General features: G+C 31.2%; 1 protein-coding gene across 5 annotated transcripts in view; it reads right to left on the reverse strand.

Annotated features, from left to right (window-relative positions):
* Positions 1–17,343, reverse strand: part of LOC129948145 (anion exchange protein 2) — a 140,902-nt gene that overhangs the window by 46,123 nt on the left and 77,436 nt on the right. For all 5 annotated transcript variants that reach the window (XM_056059006.1, XM_056059005.1, XM_056059007.1 and 2 more), the window contains one exon: positions 10,035–10,277. In XM_056059006.1, the coding sequence (XP_055914981.1) occupies positions 10,035–10,103 (69 nt within the window). In that variant the 5' untranslated portion in view covers positions 10,104–10,277. The remainder of the gene's footprint in view (positions 1–10,034; positions 10,278–17,343) is intronic.

Here is a 17,343-nt window from a genome sequence, read left to right on the forward strand (position 1 = left end):
TGAACACTTATTACGAAATTTAACACTATAACGTCTATCTTTCAAATATGAGGAGATCCAGTTTATGAAATAGTCGTGAAGATCTTGTTAAAGGCCTTACTTAAATCAGTCAAGATAAAATCTACTTGTTCACGGTTTTTAAAAACATCTAAACAAAAGGACGTAACATGAAAAAGATTAGTAAAAATTGAACGTATTCTCACAAAGCCATGCTGGTTATCACAGATAATTGAAGTACAGTGAAAAGAAAGGACGATACGTATGATAGACTCAAATAGTTAAGCAATAGGTCGGTAGTTCATAATTTCGTTTTTAGGACCTTTTTTTGCGTACTGGTTTTATGAATTATTCGTCAAGTTGTAGGATACTATTAAAGACAATATCATTACTTATAACGAAATTAATAAAATTTAAGTGAACATTTTAAGGAAAAATTATTGGTCCCCAAAGTTCACAGAAAGAGATTTCTTAAAAAGAAGCACATATTATTTACTTTTCCAAAAAATATGGACTTTAAAACATTTGTGTCTTTTTTTCCTATAGAAAAACTCGATAAAGGAACTTTTATATTGTCAATGATACATTCCGCCAGTTAAGTTGGAAAAAAATATAAATTAATTTATTTATAGGATATTCACATCATATTGTGTTAGGTCCGTAAAAATTAAATTAAATACTCGTCAGACTGCTTTCTAATTTATCTATAGTTTTCCAGTGATATTTTAATTTGAAAAGATTGGTTTTTGGGTTAAACATAAGCGTCCTTGAAAATCCTTAAAAAATATGTTAAAGAAGAAACGGAATTCATTGTATTTTTATCCAGGTGTTTATAAACTCAAGAATCCAACAACCAAATTCCAAGAAATGAGTCACATTTCTATTAAATTTTTTTACAATAAAACAGTAAGTAGTATCCTTGTCTTCTCTGTTGTCCCACCATTTCTATGCATCTAAACGAATAAATGAACATGATTAGAAAAGTTAATCTTCTTTTGGTTAAATTTGTATCATAAAATCAAAAAGTTAAAGAAAACTTCTCAGTAATTACTCTCAGGGATGAATCAAAAACAAGTTTGGAAAATTATTTAACAAATCAACGAAAATCCTTGAAATAACAAACAAAATAAAAACACAAACAAACAAATTAACTTCAAGGTCTTCTTTTTCTTTTGCTGTATTTTATCGGTGAATCAATTGACAGCAAAAGAAGAAAATTCTACTAAACAAAAAAAAAAACATGTAGAATAAAAACTATGTTAAAAAAGTTTAATTCAATTCTAATCGAATTATCTGATTGTGATACGACAAAAAATTTTATCTTTCTATCTACGCCACATAAGATTTTATATAAGTAGATATATCTATGAGAATGTTCTATTATTACTATAAAAACAATAACAATAAAAAGGAGGGAAAAATTACTTTTGTTTGAATTAAAGTTTTCTGTTTATGTTATTTTCTTTTTGAAATACATATTTTTTTTTTGTTTTCATGTCTGCCATTTATTGGCTTACGCATTTATTGTTGAAGATTAAGTTTTATAATGTCTTGTTTTTGATATGTCCTTGGGTATAAATAATATTGCTATTTAGTTCTTCTTTACTCACCAGCAATAAATTTGTTTTGATGTCAAATAATATTATTAAGGCAAACAGTTGAAATTAATCTCACATTTTGTTCGTTTTTAAGGAAAATTGTATTTTTGCTGATGCGTCATTCTTACTTGTTTTAACGGGTAAGGTGAAGTTTGTGATATTAGAAAACTATGATTAAGAACTCACATGGTTTTGATACACATTTCGAAGTGATTTAAGACTCATTTTATCACATATTGACATATTTGTAACAAATTACGAACTAGAGATTTAAAACAAACATGAAACTATGATGGCAGAGGAATTGAAAAAAGTGCATCCCGTCATTCTGTCCGTCTGTGTTTTTTTGTTCACCTCTATAGCCTAAACTTTTTGGTCGATTGAGTCCTAACTCGACAATTAAAGTATTAGGCTGATCTTCTCCATTTTCAGTGGGCCCCATATAATATATTTTTTTCCAAAATTGAAAATTCAATTTTTCTCCAGAAAGAAAATAAATAAATAAATAAGAATAAAGAATCAAAATTTATTTTAAATTCTGTGATAAAAATGAACTGAACAAACTCTTATTGCCTAAATATATTTTCTATTTTAGATTTGTTTAAATATTATTTTTTGAAATCTCAATATCCCAAAAACAAGTCACATCTTTTTATTAAATTCAAACTAAAAACATAATAAAATTTGTATACAAACAAAATTTATTTTTAAAAACAGTTTTAATAATTTCCAATAAAAATAGGGGTTGGATGCGAGCCACAATGATATCTTTCGATCCCGTCTGTAGATTTGTGTTGCTGCAAACTTTAACTTTAACTTAAATTTTTTTTTCAAATTGAAGTAAAATAGATCTTAGGGCCGAAAGGCATTAGTATTAAGGGGGTGTTCTGGTCTAGAAATAAAAAAAATCGATTTTTTTTCATATTTTCATAGTTTAACTATTTAAGAATATGTCTACGAGAGGATTTTCCCAAATTCATATTATTTTCGGAGAAATAAGTATTTTGCTGAGCAGCCATCCAAATCGGTTGGCTTGCAACTAATCGAACAAAAGACATAATGGGGTACTTTAAACGCGTTTTTCTCAGAACGGTCTTTTTGAATCTGATACCCACGATTTCTCAGGTTCTGCCGAACCGATTTACTTGTAATTTTAAGAGAGTCTTTTTTAGGGACTTGTCTACGTCTGGAACTACGGCCATCCCCAAATTTTCATTTTTACTATTTTTAACAAATCGAAGTTTGTTCAAAAAAGTGGTAACATTTTTTTTTCTTTAGGCAGTCGCCATTTTGAAAAAAAAAATGTTTGTAACTTTTCCGTAGTTCCAGACATTGCGACATTATTGTAGATTAATAATCTTTTTTAGTTTTTGATTTCAGATTTCTAGGAGAGTTAAAATCGTGGGTATGGTCACGCACCAAATTTTTAAGACGAACCACTCCTTCAGCCGATAACTAACGGAATTTTTATTTTTTTTTTTTAACTTTTTTATTTTTTTTGTGTGCTTCTAATGTGAATAAATAATGTATAAAAAAATTGATGGTAAAATTGTTGGTTGCTTTTATCTACAGCACTTCAAAAATTACCTAAAATTCATGTCTCTAGACCAGAAAACCTGTCTTGTTTTTGATATGTCCTTGGGTATAAATAATATTGCTATTTAGTTCTTCTTCTTTTCTAACCAGCAATAAATTTGTTTTGATGTCAAATAATATTATTAAGGCAAACAGTTGAAATTAATCTCACATTTTGTTAGTTTTTTAAGGAAAATTGTATTTTTGTTGATGCGTCATCCTTACTTGTTTTCTAGACCAGAATACCCCCTTAAGTGTTATATTTTAACTTACAGTGTCCGTTTGGGATCAGTAAGTTAGTTGAAAGTAATGGTTAATTAGGCTAGTTTTATGAATTTTTGTCTAGCTTAAAGATAGGTTTAAGATTGAATTAAAAAAAAGAGGCTGGGATGCGACCCACACTGATAATTTCTCATAACGTCTGTCGATTTGTCTTGCTTATAGTTTCTCTATATAACTATATAAAATTTAATTCAAGTCTCTAGCGTTTTTGGTTCGTAAGATATTTAGGGTTAACCAAAATGTTCACATTTTTTTCAAACTGCCCTTGAGAGCCCTCTATAACAAAATTTATTTGAAATTGATATCTCTTCTGGTTCTTGAGCTATGGACGACGAAAAAAACGTCGCGAACGCTGGGACGTACGGACTTACGTACACACGCGCGCACAGACATCTTTCTAAAAATCTTTTATTTCGACTCTAGGGACCTTGAAACGTCCAGAAATGTCAAAATTTTGAATTTGACAAATCGGACCTATTACAATAACTCCCTATGGGAAGTTAAAAAACTTTAACAAAATAATCGCAACAATATTTTGTATGAGATAAATTATTTATATAAGTCAATATTTTTTAAAATCATTTCTTATCAATTTTTTTGTTAAAAAAATGTCAGTTGAATTTTTGTAAAAAAACAAAATATTTTGCATATGATGAAATAGTTTGATTTTAAAATCTATTTTTGTTAACGATATTTTTAGTCGAAAACCAATTTGTACTTATTTTAAAAGCATTGTTTGAAAGTTTTTATTTCTTATAATAAATTTAAAAAAAATACACATTGGATTTTTCTAAGACCATTATCTAACGTTAACAATAAAATTTAGCACAGAATGAAAACATTTTGAATACAATATCTTTATTTATTCACGAGATATAGAGAATCAAATATACATTTTTACCAATTTGCGTACTTTTTTTTGTAGACTTTAATTTTTTTGAAAAAACTGAAAAATATTTACTGATTTTCGAAAAGTATTATTTCTATATGACGAAATTAGTTTGAAGCCAATATCTTGAAGTTAAAAAAAATGTATGAGTCGAAAAATAATATTTTAGTAATGTTTTTATTCATTTGTAAAAAAAAACTTTCAATATGATATTTTTTTAAATTTGTATGAATGTTAAAAACAATATTTTTTATAAGATGACATTAACTTAAAGCAATATCCTCAAGTTTTAATAAGACATTAAACTCGAAAACCAATTTTTCTAACTTTTAGTAAGTGTTTTTAGGGTTTTATTTTATAAAACTGTCAATTTGATTTTCTCAAAATTTTACCAGATGTAAAAAATGTTATTCTTGCTTCCATAAACTTTTTTTTGGAGATAAAATCATTTCTTATTCGTAAAATATTTAAGGTGGCAGTTTTTTTCAGTTTTTGTTTTATTTATAAAGAAACTGTTATTTGTTTTTTTTTTTGAAATATACTTGTTTGGTATCATGTCACAATATATGTATACAATTTAATTCAAGTCCTTAACGTAATTGGTTTTGCATCTTTCTGTATTATTATCTGTATAACAAAATATATTTGAAGTCGATATCTCTACTTGTTCTTGAGATATAGATGTTGACCCGTTTTTGAGATATTGAGTTGTTGACATTTTTGATCATCAAGCATTATTAAGACAATATGACAAGTTGAACAAATTATTGAAATCGGTTCTTTCGTTCTTGAAAAAACTTAAGAACAAAATGGTTATTATAACGGTTATAATGAAGGTACCCTTCTGGAGTAATACGAAAATATTTAGTATCGAATGAAAGAAGCGAGGTCAAGAAAAGGGAGAAAATTTAATAGTATATCAGTTCGTTTTTGAAAAAATACAAATTTTCGATTTTTGATTTTAAAAAATGAAAAAAACACCGAACGTCAATCTGGGCCCTATTTCATAAATATTGACAGGTGCGACAGGTGACAGGTAAAAATTTGTAAATGACAAACCTGACAATTGTATAAATTCGGTCCCATAAACAAATTGACAACTTTGTAAAATTCCCTGACAATTTTACAAAGTTGTCAGGATTTCGGATCATAAACAAATTGTCATGACAATGAATTGTCAGGGATTTTTTTAAAAATTGTCACAAATTCCCCGACAAATTTGTAGTGACAATTTTTTATGAAACAGAAAAAATGGTACAAATTACAATTTTGTCAGTATATAGTTGACAATTGTGACGAGCAATTGAGTTTCGGTCGTAAGGTGACAATTTTATTTTAATATAATGTTTTCAAGTGAAAGTGACGTCGAACACGAGGTACGCCACCCTCACCTTATTAAGTGATTATCAATTTAAGGAAAAATTCCGCGTCTGCAAATTATATAATATATAATATATTTTGTTAAAAATCGGTCATCACCTTCAGCATCCCATAATTTTTTTATGTACATGCATACACAATTTGTAAATAAAAAATACTATAGATCAATTCACTTTCTTATGTACGTTAAAAAATATTGCCAAAATATGAAAGTGACAAATTTGTCATTTGTCACGACGAAATTGTCATACCTTGACAACGACAAAATTGTCACGACAAAATTGTCATATCTTGACAACTACAAAATTGTCACGACAAAATTGTCGTTGTATTTAACTGACAATTATGTCACCTGTCAATACGTTATGCAATGAAACCTTGTCACATAAGTGTGACAAATTTGTAGAATTGTCACCTGTCAATGTTTATGAAATAGGGCCCTGATTAAAACCTTCATTTAAAAGTTTGAACTCATTAAACATAACGGTTGGGGCTATTGTGGCAAGGACATGCGGACGTAATTTGGGGAAACAGAATTTTCTACTTCGCAACCATATCGTAATGTCATGTTTAATAAAAATCTCAAGTTCAAAATTTCTTAGGAATAGGTAGGTAGGTAGAAATGGCGATCTCAAGGCAACCTAGCCTGAGATCCAATTAGCGCTGTAGTGCGCCGTTTTGATACCAAATACTCGTTTGACCTTTGATTGAAAGTGATAGATTGATAGAGAAGCTTTATAGCGATTATGTAAGAGCCATTTTGTCGCATTGAGAAAAAAGATTAGGTCTCTAATCTTTGTCTCAGATAGCTCAGCGAGTTCTTGAAAGAATGCTTTTCCAAAGCATTTCATTCTGGTGTTTGCCAAAGAAAGACATTTGCAGAGGAAATGGATTATGGTTCCACTTTCTCTTTGGTCACTACAGCTACGGCAAAAGGTGTTGTAAGAGATACCCAACTTCTCTGCATGAACTTCTATAGGCCAATGTCCGGTACAAACCGCAACAATCGTGGCTATGTCTTGCCTTGGCCTGCATAGAAGATCGTTTGTACGGGTTTTGTTACAGGTGGGCCATATCGTCCTAGATATAATGTAGTTGAGTAAATTGCTCCACCTTCGGTTTGATTCAGTTTGGTAGATAGAAAAGATTTTACCCTTCATAGCACCAAGAGGAATGTTAACCATTTCCGCAAGTGAGCTTTGAAGGACTGATTCTTGCCTGGCTAGCTCGTCAGCCCGTTTATTTCCCACGATACCACTATGGCCCGGAACTCAGATCAGGGTGACACCGAGGTTAATATTCAGGTTCGCAAGCTCATCGCGACATTGCTGGACCAATTTAGATCAGGATATACCCGAGTTAATGGCTTTGACAGCTGCCTGACTGTCTGTAAAGATAGTCACATTTCGGTTTTGGTTTGGGTTTTGTTTAAGTATTTTACATGCCTCCCTTATTGCCAGCAGTTCAGCCTGAAAAACGCTAGCAAAGTCAGGAAGTCTAAAGGATTTGGCTACATTTAGGGACTCAGAAAAGATCCCAGGACCAACTCCGCACTGCATCTTTGAGCCGTCAGTAAATAAGGTTGTGTCGAAACCTATCGACACGATGTCATCCTCCTAATCTTTCTCGATGGGAAAATAACCTTAAAACCCTTACTAAGGTTCAAAGTAGGAGTGCAGTAGTCAGTGTCTACCGAGATAATATCTGAGGGAATTAATTTCGTAGTGTTGCTGTGACCATAAGGTTTTGACAACCAGCTATTTGATTTCTTCAGCCTAATAGCGCTACAGGAAAATTTGTATTTAATAAAAAGGTCGATTGGTAGAAGATCCAAAATAACGTTTAAGGCGTCCGTTGGGCAAGTACGCATGGCCCCTGTGGTGCCCACGCAAGCTGTTCTCTGAACCTTCGTTAGCTTGTTAATATTATATTTTTTGCTAAGAGCAGGCCACCACACAATCGAACCATATGTTAAGATAGGGCGTACTACGGCTGTGTACGTCCATAAAATCATCTTACACTGAAGTCACCACTTTTTGCCGAAAGTTTTGCTGCAGGCGTAGAAGGCAACACAGGCCTTCTTAACCCGTACTTCAATATTTAGTTTGCAGTTTAGTTTAGGGTCGAGTATAACTCCCAAATATTTTGCACTGGAAGACAATGATAGGATTTGACCGTTGAGTCGAGGTAGCGTGAAGGGCGGTACCTTAGTTTTGGTGGTAAAGAGCAACAGTTCAGTTTTACTTTGGTTAACTCCTACTCCCCAACTCGTGGCCTAGCTGCTAACTTTCTTCAAAGCTGACTCCGTGATTTCATTAATCATAGAGGTGTACTTTCCTGACACCAGTAGCACCAAATCATCCGCATAGGCTACCGCCTTCACTCCACATCTCTTTAATTTAACGAGAATTGTATCCATGACCAGAAGCCATAGAAGAGGCGAAAGGACACCACCCTGGGGTGTTCCCCTACTCACGTGTTTTGTTTCGATTGTATTGCCTAGAGGGGCTCGAATCTTTCTACCACTGAGCATGGAAATAATCCATTCTCGAATGTAGTCTTCTACACCGAACTTAACGAGCGATTCTTCTATGGATTCGGTAAGGACGTTTGTTAAAAGCACCTTCTATGTCTGAAAGGTGGCAAGAGTAAAAATTCTTTATAATGGATTGTTTGTTTTAAAGTACGCACTACCTCATGGAGGGCAGTCTCCATAGATTTGCCCTTAAGATAAGCATGCTGAGAGCTTTCGAGAGGACGTCCAACTAGGATTTCTCTAATATGGTAATCAAGAATGCGCTCCAAGGTTCTTCGCGGATTCGTGACCTCTCCTACCCACTTTCGGGATAAAAACTACTTTGACCTGTCTCCACGACATGATTCGGGGTTATCACTCTCGCAACCCGGAAAGTGCGTCTTCATTAGTAGCTCAAGAGATTCGGCTGGAGAGGCTGTCCAGGTTCCATCAGGCTTTTTTAGAAATGAAGGATTACAATATTTCTTCGATATAACTTTGCTGAGCCTTGCGGAGTCTTTTATGTCTTCGATTGACTGACAGTATTCTCTCCAGCCTTGTCTTTTGGCTGATGACAGGACTTGCTTGTAAATTTTAAGAGAGTCTTTATACGGTTGGTAAAACTTATGTTTGTGGCAGATGTTGAAAATTGTCCTCGTCATTTTGCTAAGACTCGACAGTTCTTCATTCCACCACGAAGAAAGGGTTTTACGGCTATATTTAACTTGGCTAGATACTCTAAAAGCTTTACTTATAGAAGTTTCAAAGGTTTTCACCTTTGATTCAAGGTCTCCTATCGATTCAGTGAGATTCGGTAAGTTGCTTAGTTTACAAACACAATATACAGATATAGTTCGTATAAGTCGGAAGTAAAAATGTAGAATTTTTCGAAAGGTATATTTTAAAACTTCTATCTTTGGAAATATGAGCAAGTTCGTTAAGGCAAGTTGTGCAGTTTATTTCTAACTGACGTTTTTCTCACTTTAGAGGCACGAAGATCTTAATATAATCTTAATTGTTTAGTGTTTTAAAAACTTTTATTTTTAGTATTTTATTTGCTGTTTAATGATTTTGAAAATGCACTTCAAATGATTACTCTTATGTGTTTTAAATTAAGTTTTTGTTTGATGATGATTATGTCATATATTTCTCATTGATGATAAATGTCAAAGAACTGTCAAAAACTTACGTCATTCATTAAACATTAACCTGATTAAAAGATCTACAATAAATATAAGTCATGTCATAATATAACAATCAAAAATATTCTAATAAAAAAAATTATTATACATATTTGTTTTATCGTATTCATATTTATTTAGTTCAAGAACTCATAATAAATAATGCGAAACAATGATTATTGTCAGTAAAAATTTATGACATGCAATACCACATTTTTTTATCTCTTCCTATTTAAAGATATTCTGATGTTTCATTAAATAATATGATTATGTTGTAGGCGTGTGAATAAACTAATTTTTTTTGTTGACTTGTTTTATTGCAATTGTTATTTTTGTTTAAATCAAAAGCTTGCTTGATTATTATTAAAGTTAGGTACGTAAAATAATAATCATAATCAAACTGACATAGTTTTTGAGTGATATAAAGAATCTTTTATGAATCTTTTGTTAAATAAATTATTTTTAAAGATTTATATTCACTGTTTTCATTAAGACTTTTTAGAGCTCAGAATTTTCAAAGTATAGCAGTGAAACTGCTATTTTTAACTTTTTAATCCTATTTAAAATAGTAAGCCAAACAAATAAATAATTAATTACCTAAAAATAAATAAACTTACCTTCTTTGTATTAAATCCTAAGAAGGAAAGTTTCCTTCTATTATTATCGTACGGTGGTGGGCCACTCATTTTGACTGGTGGCCTAAAATGTTGTTTGGTATTTTATTTTTTGGTGAAAAAGTTTAATCACTTTTTTTGTTGGTTTTTATTTAACGAGTAATGAAAAATTTATATTGATTCAAAGGCCTTCCAATACTCGTCTTTGAACAATCTAGGCATACGGATTAATTGTCTATTTCTGGTCTGAAAGTAAAAAATGTAAAATAAATAAATATATGAAATATCGTTCAAGTAAATAAATAAAATAAAATATGTTAGTGATATTTTACTACGAAAGAAGCATAGGGACAGGACAAACAACATTTACAATTTAAATTCAGTTGAACGAAAAATGAATAAAGTTGAATTCTTTTAAAATGCTATGGGGTTGAAACGGCTAAGGTGATAAGTGATTATCATATTTTTGAAAGTCAAATTGACTATTACCGAGCTTTCCGTCTGTGTAAAGTTATTCAACTGAACAATTTCAGACAAGGATTGTCAAACTTCATTGATGCCATTGTGACATTTTTAAGTGATTCTTAAAAACAGTCTGATTAAAAGTTTGAAAATGGAGGTGTTTTAATAATATTCTTATTTTATTTTGAATGTCGTAATCTTTATCGTTCGAAAGAACGTTATTTTGTACGAAAAAAAAGGCAATTGAAAAATGTTTTAGTCCTTTGGTAGCTCTATTTAGAAACGCGATATTTTTTGGAATATGACTATTTATCATTCATAGATGTCAAAAACGTTCGTTGCTAAATGCAAATTTGCAAATGTTTTAATTTTAAAAATTTTAGCTAAGACCATGACTATAAAATGTAAACATAAATCTAAGAGTCATACAATGCAAAGATATTATTGCTCTTAGTCACACAATACAAAGTCATGAGTAATTAATATGTGCAATAACATTTCATCGTCATGATGATGACGATCATCATCATCACCATCAATAAACAATACAAATTGATAAAAACCAACAAAACTGATTGGTTATGCAAATACAATACCAGTTTAAATTAGACCACGAGTTTTTGATTCATTATAATTAAAGACAAAAAGCAAGCTCACATGATCTGAGATGCGACTGGATGTTAGCAATTTATTTGTCCAAGTCAAAGAATTCAATGAAGATTTAACAGATTTGTTTTATGCCTATAAGAAAGCACGTGATAGCTAGTTAGTAAAATTCAATATAGAGATCAGAAGATCCACCATCATCATTATCATCGGGAGTATTGATATTTTTTGCAAGCCATGTTAAAACGACTTTTTATCAGGTCAGTCTTTTCTGGTCGTCGAGCTAAACCGAAGAATTTGAACAAAATTATAATTCTGTTTTGAATTTAAGTTTCTGTTTGAACAAAATTTAAAACAATGTAGAATTTCTGAAATTTATAACTATTTTACCAAAAACAAGAATTATATTTTCTTCTTCCTGCTAAAACAATATTTTTAATCAGTGAAAAATAATTTCGAATTCTAGTTAATTTGAAACAGAAAGAAAATATTTGACAAGATGGAATAGCATAGAAAAGTTTTAAATTCTTGCTGTGTTAAAAAAGCAGTCATATTTTTGTAACTAATAGTCTAGTGGAAACAAATATTTTGACAACGATTTTTAAAATACAACCTTTAGTTTTTAGAAACTCAATATTTTGGATTAATTACAATTGCATGTAAGTACGACAGTGGTTTTATTCTTTATATAAATTTTGTAATGAGTGTTCAAGTTCATTTGTTGTCAATTCTGGTGTCCCCCAGGGTAGTCACCTTGGTCCTATTTTATTTGTTTTATTTATATATGACTTGGTTTCGATCATACAAAATTTTCTGTCTGGTGCTAATGACATTCAAATTTAAAAAAAATCAACTCCGTATTTGACTGTCTTCTCTTGCAAGAAGACTTAATATTATCCAGGGAATGGTGCAATAAAAATCGTGTTGTTTTAAATGTTCCAATCTTTTTTAGTAACATGTTTGATTCTTGTCACACAAATAGAGTACAGGGTTTCATTTTGAGATTTGGTTGCGATAAAATATGGTAGCTGTACACTTCGCAAGACTCGAAGACATTCAGAAAAGATTTTTGCGTTTCTGCCTTCGATCCCTTCCGTGGTTTCATGATACTCATGTATATTACCGCCTTATTCACAAAGAATTTCTCTCATAAATATTCTTTCTTTGACAAATCATAGGACGTACTTGCAGTTTTGTTTTATTGTTGGAATAATAAACGGACAAATTTCATCAATATCAGTTCGTGGTAGTTTAAACTTTAGTTTTAATCGTTCATGTATAAGACTATAGAAACCATTGAATACTAATTTTGGCAGTTTAAACATAGTCGCTCAAATCAATTGATTGAAATCTATACTAAACTTCACTCTTGTATTTATTCACCAAATGATAATATAAAAAGTATTCATTTCCAAGTAATATTTTTCAACAGTCTAGTTAAAGGTTTTAGATTTAAAATATATACTTTATTAATATTATTTAACGAATTATAAATAAATCTTAAAATCTAAATGTTCATTTTGAATAAACGTAGTCGTGCCATAAGTTATGTTTCAAGTATAAAATAAGATAAGATTTATAATAATTTAATATGTTGTTTCATTTATTTGGTCATAATATAAGTTTAATTAAGAAAATAGTTTTACTCAAATTGACTGGCCTTAGCTCTGTTTCTGTTGATATTTGTGACACTGCTTTCGTTAACTCTATTTTAAGAGTTTAACAAATCCTATTAGAAATCTTCGAGACACACGAATTCTGACTACAAAAAATAAATTAAGGGATTAAAATATGGACTTTCCAAGAGCCAATCTTAAGCTTCTTTAAAACCTTCTATTTTGACAGCAGTCTTTTGTTGATATTTGAGTCGAAAATCAATTTTTACCAACTTTTATACATTTGTTTAAGGTTTTTATTTTTTGTAAGAAAACTGTCTGTTCGATTTTTCTTAAAATTTGTCCTAATGTTGAAAACAATATTTCTTATAAGATAAAATAAGTTTGAAGCCTAAATTTCAAGTTTTTGAAAAGATATTTGAATCGATATTCAATTTTTACCAACTTTGAGTAATGTTTTTTTATACATTTTTATTTTTTATAAAAAAAAAACTGTCAAGTCGATTTTTCTCAAAATTTTATCAGATGTCAAAAACATTATTCTTCCTTGCACAAAATTGTTTTGGAGATGAAATCTTTTTTAAGTCGTTAAATTTTGGAGGTGACAAATTTTTTTTCAGTTTTTAAATGGATTTTGTTCAGAAAATATATTTCTTTGATATCACTTTACAATTTATTATATAAAATTTAATTCAAGTCTTTAGAGTTTTTGGTTCGTAAGATATTTAGTGTTAACCAAAATTTTCACCTCTTTTTTCAAACTGCTACGGTAAAAAAACCACCCACGCAATTTTCTTGAGAGCCCTTTCTGTATCTTTGTGCATTATTATCTGTATAACAAAATTTATTTGAAGTCGAAATCTCTTTTGGTTCTTAAGCTATGGACGACGAAAAAAACATCGCAAACGTAAGGACGTTTTAACGTTATTACACACGCACGCACAGACATCTTTCTAAAAATCTTTTATTTCGACTCTAGGGACCTTGAAACGTCGAGAAATGTCAAAATTTTCAATTTGACAAGTATGGGAAGTTAAAAATTATTTCATGTTCATTTCTCGAGTGCCACCATTTAAGCCCTTTGACACTCCCACAATAACTTTTTGGTGTTAAAATATTATCTGTAGAGCGTCGATATTTCCTTAAGCGTAGATTGTCTCTAATCGGTATAGAAATGGATCTAGTAAATATGTCCAATTCTGTGGACATTATCTTTCTCTTCCGAAATAGTTTTATTGGTATTCGTTCTCGAACTACTTTCATAAGCATTCAAATGTGGGCAACGCGTGAACAACTACTTTTTGGGCTAGCCATCTTCTTATGAAGATATAGGAAACTAAAGAAGTACCTAATTCCCGAAAAATATTGTTAGCGGCTTATATTGCGGAACAAAATAAAATACTTTAACTGGAGTGCCAAAATCTTTGAAATCCTTCTGTTTGCTGTCAATTGAATAAATGTATGTAAATCGCGCTGCTGCTGTTAAAACTTGGAAGTACACAGATATAGGCTAACTTTTATTGTATTTCGATCATCAATATTTAGAAGGTCAATCATAAACTTTTTTTTAGAATCGATAACCTTTCATACAAATCGTCATCTTCTATTTCCAATGAGTCGATTCGCGTTAAGTAGAGCTTTCGTTTTCTGTTGGTTGGTAGCATTTTAACATCCAGCAATATATCAAAATATTGATGTCTTTTGATATTTGAATTTTTATATTTTCAAGTAATAGTTATTTAGGTCTCGCAACATAATTTTCTCAATCAGTTTGTTTATGTTTGACCTTTCTATAGACTTAGAAACATCTTTAACAAATGTATGTTTATTTTTAGACTCCAAGCTATTGTTATAAAATGGAGTTTAGTTTAGCAAATACAAAATCAGTTCTTATCAAAGAACTATGAATAAATCCCAACGTATTTAAAAAATTTCCTTTTTCAATCTGATGTCGATTTGTCAAATTGATATTTTTAAAACAATGTTTGACGTTTTTAGATCTCTGACGCAGAAATATTTTGATAGCTTGAATCTATATATGTATATAAAAGAAAGTCGTGTTTCTTACAACACTTATAACTCGAGAACGGCTTGATCGATTGCGATGGTTTTTGATTTGTTGGATTTGTTTCCGTCCCAAATAGCAGAATACATCTTAAAAATAATGAAAACTCGATATGTGTAATGAATACTTAATCATTTCAATAGATGCTTATTTGTTGTAAACATTAATTTTCGATGTCAAGATCTAAATTTGCTTGAAAACGGTACTCATTGAGACACGGAAATTGCTGAAGCAATTATTTTTGGATCTCCAAGTTAGATACGCACAATATTTCTATCATCATTTCAACATGCTTCCTATTGAACCCACGTGACCTGTGGAACAGGTCGAATTCGCGACAGCTCAAGAAATTCCGATCTTGAGGTGAATGAGGAGACCCATAACCGCAGACTTTGCTCTTGATCGAAGATATGTGTTACCGCATGTGCGGCAGTTTGATATTTAGGTTAGGAATGCCAGCGCCAGATCGCGGAATGAATGACGAATTTTATAGAGAATTGGAACGTGAACGTGAATATGATCCACATGAACTAATCTAATCAGTTCAAACGAATGTACCTCTGTTGAATCCTAAGCAGTGGGTAGTCTATGATACACTGATTAATTCAATTGATGATGGAAATAGCGGCTTATTTTTTTTGGATGCCTCGGTGGAACTGGGAAGACATTCTCTATGTCATTGATTTTGACCACTGTACGTGCGAGATCCGAAATTGCAGTAGCAAATGCTTCTTCTGAAATAGCGGCCACATTATTAGACGGATGCACGGCTCACTCAGCGTTAAAATTGCCATTAAACCTTCAAACTACTGAACAACCGACATGTAACATTTCGAAAAACTCCGCAATGGCCAAAGTTTCAGTAGCATCAAAAATCATCATATGGGACGAATGCACAATGGCGCACAAACGCGCATTGGAAGCACTAGACCGAACATTAAAAGATCTGCGCAATGACTCGAGATGTTTTGGTGGTGCAGTGATTTTAGTATCTGGCGATTTCCGACAAACACTGACAGTCATTCCAAGATATACTGCTGCCGACGAAATAAACGCTTGACTCAAAGCATTAAATCTGTGTCGATATGTAAAGAAACTTCAACTGTCTGTAAATATGAGAGTTGCATTGTTGAACGATCTATCTGCTGATGATTTCTCAAAGCAATTGCTGACTATCGGTAATGGCCGTATTCCTGTTGACAAATCGAGCGGTTTGATTTCATTTCCTCCAAATTTTCGCAATTTCGTACCATCAAAAGACGAGCTTATCAATTTAATATTCCCGGATATCATTGCTAACCACTAAAATACTAAATGGTTAAGTGAGCGAGCAATTTTGGACGCTAAAAATAAAGATGTAGATGCTATCAATTTTATGATTCAAAATTAAATCGTAGGTACTCTGTATTCATTCAAATCTATCGACTGTGTAACAAACGAAGAAGAAGCCACTAATTATCCAACTGAATTTTTAAACTCCTTGAATGTGACTGGTTTACCACCGCACAATTTAAAACTTGAAGTTTGCTCTGTAGTCATTATGCATAGAAATTTAAACCAACCAAAATAGTGGAATGGAACGCGTTTGGTGATAATAAAACTGATGAGCAATGTGATTCATGCGTCTATACTTAAAGAAAAATTTAAAGATGAGGAAGTTCTTATTCCAAGGATTCCGATGATCATTGAGTTTAAACGAATTCAATTCCCGATTCGTCTTGCCTTTGCCAGGACGGTCAACAAATCACAGGGCCAATTCTTGACTATTTGTGGCCTCAATCTAGAAAATGCATGTTTTTCTCTTGGTCAATTGTACGTGGCATGCTCACGTGTCGGCAAACCATCCGCTTTATTTGTTCTTGCGCCTGACCAAAAAACAAAGAATGTCGTTTACCACAAAGTGCTTGAATTAAAATCCTATTAATTAATGAACTCCGATTAGTTTTATTTTTTTTTCCTAATCTGCACAACATAGTTTTCAATCATTTTTTTCTGACATGAGTTTGAAGCACTTAAATATTATTTTCTTTTTTATTTGTATTCTTATTCTGTATGTATTTTTTCATCATCATTTTTTGTTTCTATCTATATAAATATATTATTTTGTATCATTGTTTTACGTTCATCAAAGCCTAAATTAGTTTAGCTAAAAAGTAACACGACATTCATTGACTGTTAGGCGGTACGAAGTTCGCCGGGTCAGCAAGTAATTTAAATATTTACTGCATTCGAAATAATTGTATACTTCGAAAAATTAAGTATTTGACTATTTTAACTTTAAAAGAAAATGACCGACATCACTAGCAATTGTGCTTCACATTTGTGTTGATTATATCTTCTTAAAAAGATATGTCAGCAAAGTTATGACATGTTCCACATTTAAATAATTGTTAAAATATGGTCCCAGGTGAAAAATATCAGTTTTATAGAATAGTTAAGTAGTTCTGGTCTTTGGAATTGAATTAACAGCCAAATCTGTTAAAGATTCTTGATCGAAAAGAAAATCTCAAGAAAAGGCAGAAATATCCATAATATTTTATCCCAGCCAATCAAGATTGCAACA

Source organism: Eupeodes corollae, chromosome 2, assembly GCF_945859685.1.
Source record: "Eupeodes corollae chromosome 2, idEupCoro1.1, whole genome shotgun sequence".
NCBI lineage: Eukaryota > Metazoa > Arthropoda > Insecta > Diptera > Syrphidae > Eupeodes > Eupeodes corollae.